The 12,240-nt window shown below is 47.1% G+C and overlaps 1 protein-coding gene across 7 annotated transcripts in view; it reads right to left on the reverse strand.

Annotated features, from left to right (window-relative positions):
- ARHGEF25 (Rho guanine nucleotide exchange factor 25) overlaps positions 1-12,240 on the reverse strand; it is a 120,428-nt gene that overhangs the window by 15,710 nt on the left and 92,478 nt on the right. For all 7 annotated transcript variants that reach the window (XM_077329175.1, XM_077329174.1, XM_077329176.1 and 4 more), the window contains 4 exons: positions 3,823-3,926; positions 2,886-2,955; positions 1,752-1,841; positions 242-334 (listed from right to left, as the gene is read on the reverse strand). In XM_077329175.1, coding sequence (XP_077185290.1) covers positions 242-334; positions 1,752-1,841; positions 2,886-2,955; positions 3,823-3,926 — 357 coding nt within the window. The remainder of the gene's footprint in view (positions 1-241; positions 335-1,751; positions 1,842-2,885; positions 2,956-3,822; positions 3,927-12,240) is intronic.

A 12,240-nucleotide genomic window follows, 5' to 3' on the forward strand; every position in this document is an offset into this window, starting at 1 on the left:
TGCTTTTGTGAGATTTCCGTGAACATATTCACTGCCCTTTCTGCCCCCACAACACCCCCCCCCACACACACACACACACACACATACACACAATGCCGTAAGACTTTGCAAACAGCAGCCCTGGAAACCTTCCTCTTTGTTTGCTCTGCCAGGCCACGAAGCCCAATCGCTATTCGCTTTTCTTACCTTTTCCCCGGAAAATAACACCCCCACCCGCCCGCCCCCCGCCCCATGTTAGCACCTTGAGAAGCAGCTGGTATTTCATGATCCGCTGTACCGGCTTGATGAGCAAGTCATTGAGTTGCAGACGGTGCCCCAGTTCCTGCTTCAGTTCCTGGAAATGAGAGAACAAGCCATGCACGGGTTGTGAAAAAAAATCAGCACAGGTGATAAACCCTCCGACCTTTAAAGCTCCTGCCTGCTCTGCCGGGAAGCTCCGGATCTTTCCGACTGTCCCTGCTTCCTAGAGCAGCACCAGAAGCCTTGGGGGGGGGGTTTCTCCAGGAAGCTATGCAAGACTTAAGGAAAGCCAACTGACAGCTTGAATCGGGCAAAGGGGGTTGCTGCAACAAGAGCCTTGTGGCGCCAAAGGCTAACCAAATTCATGTGCTGGTGCTGGCTTTTTTGCAGTCTGTGGCTTGGAGACTCACATTTGGGCTGGGAAGCCCATGGTTCAGATTTCACCACCATTTCTGGCGAACTGTTTGACAGAAGGAGCTTTGACTCTCCAAAGCTTATACCTTGATAGTCTTGTTGGTCTGTAAAAGGGGTGACTCTATGGAAGGGACCTCCTGGGTCATCTAGTCCAACCCCCTGCACTATGCAGGACACTCACATCCCTATCGCTCATCTACTGTCACCTGCCACCCCCTTGGAAGAAGGAGAAGGAGAAGGAGAAGGAGAAGGAGAAGGAGAGGAAGAGGAAGAGGAAGAGGAAGAGGAAGAGGAAGAGGAAGAGGAAGAGGAAGAGGAAGAGGAAGAAGAAGAAGAAGAAGAAGAAGAAGAAGAAGAAGAAGAAGAAGAAGAAGAAGAAGAAGAAGGAGCTGGGTTTTTGTACCCCGCTTTGTACCACTCAAAGGACATTCAAAGTGACTTACAATCGCCTTCCCTTCCCCTCACCACAACAGACACACTGAGAGGTTGGTGGGGCTGAGAGAGCTCAGAAAGAACTTAACTCGCCCAAGGTCACACAGCTGGCTTCATACGGAGGAAGAGCAGGGGAATCAAACCCAGTTCTCCAGATCTTAAGCACGACACCTTTCTGCATGCAAAGCAGAGGCACTTCCACTGAGCCACATCCCCTCCTCTGAGCAGATATTGGAACCCAAAAGAAACATCTTACTCCCTGTTCCAGTCACATCCACACAGCTCCAGAGGGCAAGTCTATGGCTCTCTAGCCTTTCCTGCCTTCCAGCAAATTATTCATCCCAGATTTTGCATGAAACTGACTACCCACATTTAAGTGGGGTTGTGGTAGTGTGCCAAACCAGACTAACAGGGTGCATGGTACATGCCTCTGGTTCTCCACATGGTGGGAGCTGTTGGGTGGGTGAATATAAGACACCCCGGGACTTCAGCTACACCGTCTCAGAAAGGGTTGCAAAAGTGTAGGAATTGGAGAGGTGTCAGAGAGGGCAGAGATGTGGCAGAAGTCATACAGGAAAGAAAGAACATAATTAACTAATCCAAAGTTTGTCATTAATTAATTAATTGATTGAGTGATTAATTGGCAAGGCCACACAGTCCCTTACCTCAAAGTAGGTATCGATGAACTCGGAAACGATGTGCTCAGATTTGGGTTTGTTCTGACAGTAAACAACATACATGTGCAAACGGCGTTCCTGGAACACAACAGGGACACAGTTCAGAGGAATGCTCAAGACGGCAAAAATCCAGGGCTGGCAGGGAAAGTTCAAGCCCCTGCTTAGCCCAGGAAATTGTCAAATAGTCTTAGAGCTTTTCAGCATTCTAATTTTATTTCCTGTTAAAGTTCCTGTTTCTTCAGGGATTTTTCTGAAGAATTCAGGGATTTTCCCCTGAAGACCTCTAGTGGTTGATTCGATAACGAACAGCTTTATTTCCAGGTTATCTCCTTGCAGAACGTTCAGGGAGAAAAGGTGGAAATAAAGCTGTATGATAGCAAATAGACCACTAGAGGGAGCACAACATGTGTGGATCAGAGCGGGAAAACATTGACAAAAGCAGAACTCGACAGTGAGAAAAATGAGAATGAGGAAAAGCTCTTAGATAAGACACGGTTTCTGATGAAGTTCACCTCTTCATGCTGCCTAGGTGAGGTTTGTGCCAGGAGGCAGCAATCGTATATGCTGAGTGTGATTTTTAACTCATCATTTTTCTAGGCCAAAAGAAAAAAAGGGTAGTGAAATAATTTTCCGATAACGGGGCCAGATGTGAAAACCTACGACCCTCCCTTATGGTTTGTTCCCCGCATCGACTATTTTATGGTAATAAGTCTCAGAACATGAAGGGCCCATTTAGCCATCCTGAGACAGCTCGGCAACTTTCCCCCCCTCTATTGGGCTACGATGGGGGTCCCTGACATGTCACAACACCGACCAACACCTTTCCTGGTGCCCCCAAACGGTATTAGAAAGTGGGGGGGGGGAGGGTAGGTAGAGCTTTTGCCCAGCAAGCCGCCTGATTGGCTCTGCAGATTAAAAGAGAACCAATCAAACACAGCGTCTGCCTGAAATGTTGAAGAGCTCCTACTCAAATTGTATATCACCTTCGCTCCCTGATATTTTGTGGTTGGCTTCACCTCCTGCGGCAGCTATTTTGTGATCCTGTGTCAGAATTCCAAAGGTGCCTGCAGCCGAAAAAAATACAACAACCTGGCGATTCCCAGGCTATGAGAAAAGACTCACGTGCTTTATGAATAGCTCGGCCAGTAGATCAGGCTCCTCGGGGCATTTCTCCAGCTGTTTGAGGAAATAACTGAAAGACAGGGATGAGAAGGAAGAGAAGTGGCATGAGATCCACCTTGCTCTCCTTCCTATACTTTATCCCAGGGTGACCCAACTCCAAATGCATCCCAGGGGTGGCTCAAGCATATTATCCATTCTCCCAGGACTGGACAATGGGGAGGGAGAAGGGAAATAGGTTCACATCCCCCCCCCCCAAATCACTTGTGGGCGTGAACAGCGTTGCTGGGGGGGCAAGGGCACAGAAGCACAGAAAGGGAGGGGTGGTGAGCTGGCTAGATGGATGCCTGACCTCACACATGGCACGTAGCCAGGAGGGTCAGGGGGAGTGGCCAGCAGCAGGACTTCCTTATAAGGAAGTGGGGCCCAGCATCACACGGAGCTTCCTTCTTCAACTGCCTAGTGGTTGGCATGACCCACTAGGGGAGGGGATTGAGCTAAGGCAGGGGTAGGCAAACTGTGGCCCTCCAGATGCCCATGGACTACAATTCCCATGAGAATTGTGGGAATTGTAGTCCATGGACACTTGGAGGGCCACAGTTTGCCTCCCCCTGAGCTAAGCGATTCGCCCCTGTGCTGGGTTTTCCTACGCTCATTGTACTAATAAATGCTGTGACCTCATTTATTCCAAATGAAACATTGTGTTTGCACTTCTTTGCACTCCAGATCTGTCCCTTCCCTTCCACAGCAAAGCAATTATCCACTAACCTCCTTGAAGGGGGACTCCTCAGCTGTCCGCTCTCACCCCGCTTGTATCCCAGGGTCCCCAGGGAAGGTATTCCAAGAAGGGTCCATTATCAAAAGCCACCCACCCCCAGGAGGAAGAACTGCATTCCTTCCTACATGCCCTGCACCCAGTTGTGGGTGCTCACCCACTCACTCTTTGTGCCAGTCGTAGATCTGGTGGATATTCCCGAATATTATCTTGTCTTTGCCCTTCATACCCTCGGGGATGCCGCGGGCCTTCATGGTCGCCATGTAGCCCTGCGGGAGTCAAACAGAGTGGACTATAGGATCCAGGCTGCTTCCTCTTTGAGGCACCGGGAAGGGAACAGGTTGGGGAGGGGCTACGTCTGGATTCTGAGCCAGACCAATGAGCAGAGGGAGAAGCGTGGCAGGGGGACGTGAACTCGGTGCAATTATTATTATTGTTGTTGCTGTTGTTATTATTTTCTATTTATTTCCCACCTCTCCCCAAAGGCGCGAGGCTGGTAAGTAATCTCAACCCCATTAAAACCCCCACTAAAACATTAATACCAATGCAATGGAGGAGTGAAACCATACACTCATTGCCAAGACTTGTCTGCCTATGACTCCCGGAGAGCTCTCTGCTCTTCAAACAACAACAATGAGATGAAATTAATTCAAAAGAAATTCCGTCTAAACCTCCGGAAGAAGTTCCTGACAGAGTGGTTCCTCAGTGGGACAGGCTTCCTCAGGAGGTGGTGGGTTCTCCGTCTTTGGAAATTTTTAAACAGGCTGGATAGCCATCTGACAGAGAGGCTGATTCTGTGAAGGCTCAAGGGGGTGGCAGGTGACAGTGGATGAGCGATAGGGTGGTGGGTGTCCTGCATAGTGCAGGCGGTTGGACTAGATGACCCATGAGGTCCCTTCCAATTCTATTATTCTATGATTCTAGGTTCTCCCCAGCCCGAGAGAAGTCTGCTTGGCCTCGAGCAGGGCCAGGGCCTTTTTGGTCCTGGCTCCTACGTGTTGGAATGAGCTCCCGGAAGAGCTGAGGGCCTTGGCGGAACTGGTACAGATCCAAAGGGCCTGTAAGATGGAGCACTTCTGCCAGATGTTTGGCTGAGGCTAGGACTGCTGCTGCACATTCTATCTAGGGCCTGTCCTCGAAACCTTGACACCCCATGCTGTCAGAAGATCACGGCCGGAACTAGCTGCAATGATATTATAGCATATTTATATCTCTGTTTGATTTGATGATGCTGTTGAGTTAATTGATGGTGGTTTTCATGTTTGGATTTTATTGTGTTTTAAAATGTTGTAAGCCGCCACGAGCCGGTGACCCCGAGAGTGGCAGCATAGATGTTCAAAGAAATAAAATAAAATTAAAAAAAATAAATGGTCACTAGAAGCTGTTGGTGAGCCTCTTGTGGCGCAGAGTGGTATGGCAGCAGACATGAAGTCTGAAAACTCTGCCCATGAGGTTGGGAGTTCGATCCCAGCAGCCGGCTCAAGGTTGACTCAGCCTTCCATCCTTCTGAGGTCGGTAAAATGAGTACCCAGCTTGCTGGGGGGTGAACGGTATTGACTGGGGAAGGCACTGGCAAACCACCCTGTATTGAGTCTGCCATGAAAACGCTGGAGGGCGTCACCCCAAGGGTCAGATATGACTCGGTGCTTGCACAGGGGATACCTTTACCTTAGAAGCTGTTGGAGGTGGCTTGGCGTGGCGTTTCCCTTACTGAAGTGCCACTGGTCTCCCTGCCTCCCACAAACAACACTGCCACCAGCATCACAATGGCTCCACATTTAGTTAAACCGCCATTTGGTGACCAAGTGTCAGGTACTTTCTCCCACACACACACACACTTCTTGGATGTGGGAATTCTTCCATTCCCTCTGGTTTCCTCAGGTCGCCACTGACGTTGCCACCGCCTTTCAACTGCCCCCTCCCTCTTCTTGGATGTGGGAATTTGTGTCACCATGGACAGGGGCTCATGGGAAATGTAGTTCATGGACATCTAAAGAGATACAGTTTATCCACCACTGCCATAAGTAATACTGACCTTGGTGGCCTGATCGTCTAATTAACTATAAGGAAACCTATACCATGTATGCGTACTTTTATTTAAGGTTACTCTGCCCTGGTAAGAGGTTAGGAATGCGGACTTCTAATCTGGCATGCCAGGTTCGATTCTGCACTCCCCCACATGCAGCCAGCTGGGTGACCTTGGGCTCGCCACGGCACTGATAAAACTGTTCTGACCGAGCAGTGATATCAGGGCTCTCTCAGCCTCACCCACCCCACAGGGTGTCTGTTGTGGGGAGAGGAAAGGGAAGGCGACTGTAAGCCGCTTTGAGACTCCTTCTGGCAGAGAAAAGTGGCTTAGAAGAACCAACTCTTCTTCTTCTTCAGTAATATCAGGGCTCTCTCAGTCTCACCTCCCTCACAGGGTGTCTGTTGTGGGGAGAGGAAAGGGAAGGCTACTGTAAGCCGCTTTGAGCCTCCCTTGGGTAGAGAAAAGTGGCATATAAGAACCAACTCTTCTTCTTCTTCAGTAATCTCAGGGCTCTCTCAGCCTCACCCACCTCACAGGGTGTCTGTTGTGGGGAGAGGAAAGGGAAGGCAACTGTAAGCCGCTTTGAGCCTCCTTCGGGTACAGAAAAGCAGCATATAAGAACCAACTCTTCTTCTTCTTCTTCTTCTTTCTTCTTCTTTCTTCTTCTTCTTCTTCTTCTTCTTTCTTCTTCCTCTTCTTCCTCTTCTTCCTCTTCTTCTTCTTCTTCTTCTTCTGGTTTGCATTGTCTACCCTTCAGCCTCAGCACAACAGTACTTTTGGCTATGGGTCTGTGGTAGTGGAGTTTCTATTCAATTTGCGATGGCTTGGCAGCTCGTAGCAAATGACCAGAAAAGGCTGAAGGGGACCCCAAAGGCTTGATTTGGGTTGAAAAGTATGTTCAAAGTATCAGAACACAACCAAGGGAGACTTTAAGAGACCATTCGAAACACATAAATATGCAACTGCAGACGTTCCAAGTCCAACACAGATTAGAGGAGGCACAAACAAACTCAGCGGTAAGCCAGCCGAGTTAAACAGCACAGACGAGAAAGCTATAAAAGGCAAGATGACTTTCGTTTTAAAAAGGCAGAAGCCTTGCCCAAATGGAGAAAATAAAAAGAGCACAAATTCTGGCAAGCCAAATATAGGCCTGCAATATGGCAAGGAGAAAGGAATCTAAAGTGCAAACTGCTAAAAATCTACTTCTCTCTTAAAAAAAAAAAACTACCCTGATTAAAAGTTTCTTTCAGTATGGAGGAAACCAGCCAATATTAAATGTGGGGCTATAGAGAGGCATACAGAAGAGCCATTAAGAGTGAAGGGGAGATTACAGTGAAATTTTAGGGGCTCTTTGGAGATGCGAGAGAGTTGGATACCCAAGCCTGAATCAGTCTAAATTAACAACATAAGAAGGAACATGTCTCCAGGTCCAGATGGCATTCACCCAAAATGCTTTTAAAGAACAGATGAGGACTGCGGAACTGAAATGATAACGTCACTGCAGTTTGCTTCCTGACCAGACAACTTGGCTAGTGGCCAATATTACACTCACTTTTTTAAAGGCATATGGGGCTGGGGAGATCGAGGAAGATTACAGGCCCTGGGTTACACATGGGTGGAAAGCAATATAAAGGCTGCAATGGTTAAGTATATAGAAGAACAAGCCTTGCTGAGGAAGAATTAGCAAGGATTTTGTCAAGGGAAGTTCTGCCTTGCCAAACTTTTCAAGCTCTTTGAAGTATGAGTGACTTCCTGGTCACTGTAGACTTGCCTTTTCAAAAAGCATTTAATAAAGTCCCTCACTAGAAAGCAATTTAGCACTCACTGGATAAAAAGATAGTTGAGCATATAGAACAGACTTTCTCAGCCTTTTTTACTGTTGAGAAACCCCTGAAACATTCTTCAGGCTTTGAGACACCCTGGAAGTGGTATCAGCAGGCCATACCTCCTTGCCACACCACCAGATGTTACATGTCATCAGGTGACATCAGGCTCCCACTGGATTTGACATCACACACTGCCCCCTCCCCACACACACACACACCAGAAACGGCCAAGAGATCTACTCCACTGGACTGGAATCATGGCTGGGGCAGGCATTCGACACTCTGTCACACCCTGCCCCCCCTAAAAGCAGTTAAGTTAAAATGAGAGAATTGGACTCAAGTCGCTACCATATGCAACAAGTCTTGGCCAGCAAGAACTTGTATGGCTAGTGCCCTTCCCACCTCCTCCATGTCTATCACTGGTCATTTTGGGAGGGGAGGGGAGGGGAGGTCAACATGACCATATATGGTTGTAACCCTTGATATTTTTTATTAAAATATATTAAGAATTAAATAACTCCCACTGAATCAGCAAAACCCTTCTGGTGCCATCGGGAAACGCTAGGGTTTCATGAAACCCCTGTTGAGAAAGCCTGATATAGAAGAACAAGCCTTGCTGAGGAAGCAAGGCTTTTGCCAAGGGAAGTTCTGCCTCACCAGCCTTTTTGAGTTCTGTGAGATGAAAGTGACTGAGTGGGCAGTGTATAATTGGCTCTTCAAAAAGTCCCTCACCAAAAAGTAATTTAGCCATCACTACATAAAATAATAGGAGCCTCTTGTGGCGCAGAGTGGTAAGGCAGCCGTCTGAAAGCTCTGCCCATGAGGCTGGGAGTTCAATCCCAGCAGCCGGCTCAGGGTTGACTCAGCCTTCCATCCTTCCGAGGTCGGTAAAATGAGTACCCAGCTTGCTGGGGGGTAAACGGTAATGACTGGGGAAGGCACTGGCAAACCACCCCGTATTGAGTCTGCCTTGAAAACGTTGGAGGGCGTCACCCCAAGGGTCAGACATGACTCGGTGCTTGCACAGGGGATACCTTTACCTTTACCTTTACATAAAATAATGGGGCTGCCTAGGGATTGATCAAAAGACAGGAAGTAAAGGGGATCATAGAGTTATAGAGCTGGAAGGGACCTCCAGGGCCAGCTAGTCTAACCCCCTGCACAATGCAGGAACTCACAAATACCTGCCCACCCACGGTGACCCCAATTTCATGCTCAAGTGTTTCCTATATAAGCAGGTTACATAAACAGTTTTCACAGCAGAGGAAAGTAAACCACGGAGATTCCCAAGGATGCAACCCTGTGCGGTTTAACTTGTTAACAGATTATGTGGCATCACAGGTGAATACGGAAGCAGCAGAATTAGCAGATGACATTAAATTATTCAGGACAGGGAAAATCTCAAGCAGACTGTGGAAAATGCCATACTGCATGTCTCAGCAACAAAATGACAGATGTAGTTCAAGAAGGCTAATTGTCTAAGCAACGTTGACTAGGTCAGGAATCTTGAATTCACATACACATATATGAGATCCAAACTGACCAAAATCTTTCAGCCTTACCTTATCTCACTACATATACTAATCTCACTAGATCTGACCCAGAAGGGCCATACATCCTCTTTGTTTTCCTGTACTTCTTATTTGGACTGGTAAACTGGAATAGTGATGGTAAAGTCATTTTGGAGGACCCACATCCAGCCTGCGCTGAGGTGGCTGCACTGGTTGCCAGTTAGCTTCTGGATCATTTTTAAGGTTCTGGTTCGTACCATCCGCAGCCTGGGCCCCGCTTATCTGAGGGACCACTTGTCTCTTTGTGCCCCCTGCAGGGCTCTTCACTCTGAGGGTTCAACTCAGTTGGTTGTCCCCAAGCCCCAGGAAGTACACCTGGCCTCAACCAGGGCCAGGGTCTTTTTGGTCTTGGCCCTGACCTGGTGAAATGAACTTCTGGAAGTACTAATGGCCCTGATGGAGTTATCAGAGTTCCACAGGGACTGTAAGATGGAGCTCTTCTGCCAGGCATTTGGTTGAGGCCAGGCTAGGAAGACTGGGTCTCAGAGGCAGGACATCGCCAGGAAATGCCCTCCCCTGGGGTGTGGCTGGTGGCAGTTACTATGGGGTATGGATGGGTGGGAGGGGGGAGGTTTACAGTGTGGGTTATACAGTATTGATGTATATTTTACGCAGGTTTTAAATATTTATTGTAAATATTCCACCAGGCATTTGCTCGAGGCCGATTGACCCATAACATCTACAGGTCCCCCTCCCCAAGGTACAAAACTACCAAGGGAGTGTCGAAGTTATTGTTAAAATACTGTTCTAGTTGTTCTAGTGGGTATGTTATTGTTATTGTTATATTGTTATACTAATACTGATAGTGTTCTATGTAAATGTTCGAAAATGTTTTATGTAAACTGCCCAGAGCCATAGGGAAGGGCAGAATAAATAAATAAATAAACAAACAAATAAATAAATAAATCTACATGAACTAGCAGGGTCTGGGAGTGGCGATGAATGAATGAATGAATGAATGAATGAATGAATGAATGGATGGATGGATGGATGGATGGATGGATGGATGGATGGATGGATGGATGGGATGGGATGGATGGGATGGATGGATGTCATGTGATCTGGAATGGTAGGGGATGTATTTTTCTGGTCTGGTGGCAGACGAGACCTAACACTGCACAACCAATTCCCCCCACCTTGAAGAAAGTGATGCTGTTAGTTACCACCCTGTTTGAGAGGAGACAGATGGAGCGAAACACTAGGTCTTGGCTAATTGCTCTCAGCATTCCACAATTAAGAAGAGAACACATCACTCTCCGCTCTGTTTCTCCCCCCCCCCCCAGAATTAAATCCAAACAAATGGTGACCACATAAACTAAGCTTGTTATTCCTTGCGTCTGTTAAACATCTTCATTATGTTGCATGCTAATTTGATGCTTGCTCTCTGCCTATATGTATGGACAGGTAATTTCCATTTCAATGTATCAAAAGAAGTGTGCCTTTACACTAAAGTTTATACCTTGAGTAAACTTTTGTTGGTCTTAAAGGTGCCATTCAGGGGTCATAAACAAAAGACTCACAACCAGAAGGGCTAGTTCAGTATCAGAAATTATTATTTGTTGTTGTTGTTGTATCAGAAATTATTAGGAAAAAGGACTTACCCTATATGTATATGTATATGTATATGTATATGTATATGTATATGTATATGTATATGTATATGTATATGTATATGTATATGTATATGTATATGTATATGTATATGTATATGTATATGTATATCTATCTATCTATCTATCTATCTATCTATCTATCTATCTATCTATCTATCTATCTATCTATCTATCTATCTATCTATCTATCTATCTATCTATCTATCTATCTATCTATCTATCTATCTATCTATCTATATCCACTGAGGTCAAGCTAACATTTAATTACAATACTTTAAAGTTCTGCTGCATCTAAAGGAGATCAGAGGGCCAGTGGCTGAAAAGGGCATATGTGGAATTTGAAGTCTCATCCTTACAAGGAAGGCCTAAAATATTGGGAGATTGGGGGGGGGGGTGGAATGATTGAAAGGTCAGCCAGGAAAAGGTTTATAAAATCATGGTGTGGAAAGAATGAAATGGAAAAAGAAATCCTTCTCAAAACACTAGAACTTGAGGTCATCCAATAAAACTGATTGGCAGCAAGTCTGCTATAAAAGGGTGAAGTGTTTCTCAGAACTTAACTAGCTCATGGAATCGGGGGCCACAAGATGGGGTGGTGGGTGCTAGCTTTTAAAAACCTTTGGAAATTATGGGGCTATTGTGTGCGTGTATGTGTCTGCTACAGCAGTGGTCCCAAATCTTTTTATCACCGGGGACTGGTCAATTCTTTACAATTTGACTGAGGCCAGGGGGGGGGGAGTAGTCTACTGCCGCTGCCTGAGCCCCTGCTCCACTTGCTTTCCCGCCGGCACCCTTGAATCCCACCACCCACTGGGGGGCGCTACCAGCAGCAGCTGCACAGTGCCATGCCGAGGGGGAGCCCCAGCCATGGCGGCCACTGGAGAGCACCAAAGGTGAGCCAGCGGCAAAGTGGCAGGGCAGTCCCGAGGCAGCAGCTGGGGAGGAGGAGGAGGAGGAGCCACAGCCTGGTACTGATGGATCCACGGACTGGTACCAGTCCCCAGACCGGCGGTTGGGGACCGCTGTGCTACAGGAAAACACTATATATATGGCTGTATAACAAAATTTGAGTCCAATGGCACCTTTACGACCAACAAAGTTTTATTCTAGGTGCGAACTCACGCCTATATAACATTTAAGTCTAAACGTATAGTATATTTAACATTTAAGGTCCTAAACAGTCTGGAACCTTCGTACCCATCGGAGTGCCTTCTCCACTACGCCCCCCCCCAAAGAAATCTATGATTGAGCACACAAAATCTGCTCAAGGTCCCTGGCCTCCAAGACGTTAAAGTAACGTCTCAACTAGAGCCAGAGTTTTCTCAGCCCCGGCACCTGCTTGGGGGAATGCGCTGCAATGTAGGATCAAGGCCCTGAGAGACCTTAAACAGTTCTGCAGGGCTTCTAAGACAAAGCTGTCCCCACCAGGCTTCTGGTTACACATAGCATCGATGAGCTGGCTTCCCTACGCAAGCGACAAACATCTGTACACCACCGAGTATTTTAACAAGGAACATTATTTCCCTCCCTCATCCCTCCTACAG

The sequence above is a fragment of the Paroedura picta genome, chromosome 3 (genome assembly GCF_049243985.1).
Source record: "Paroedura picta isolate Pp20150507F chromosome 3, Ppicta_v3.0, whole genome shotgun sequence".
Classification (NCBI taxonomy): Eukaryota; Metazoa; Chordata; class Lepidosauria; order Squamata; family Gekkonidae; genus Paroedura; species Paroedura picta.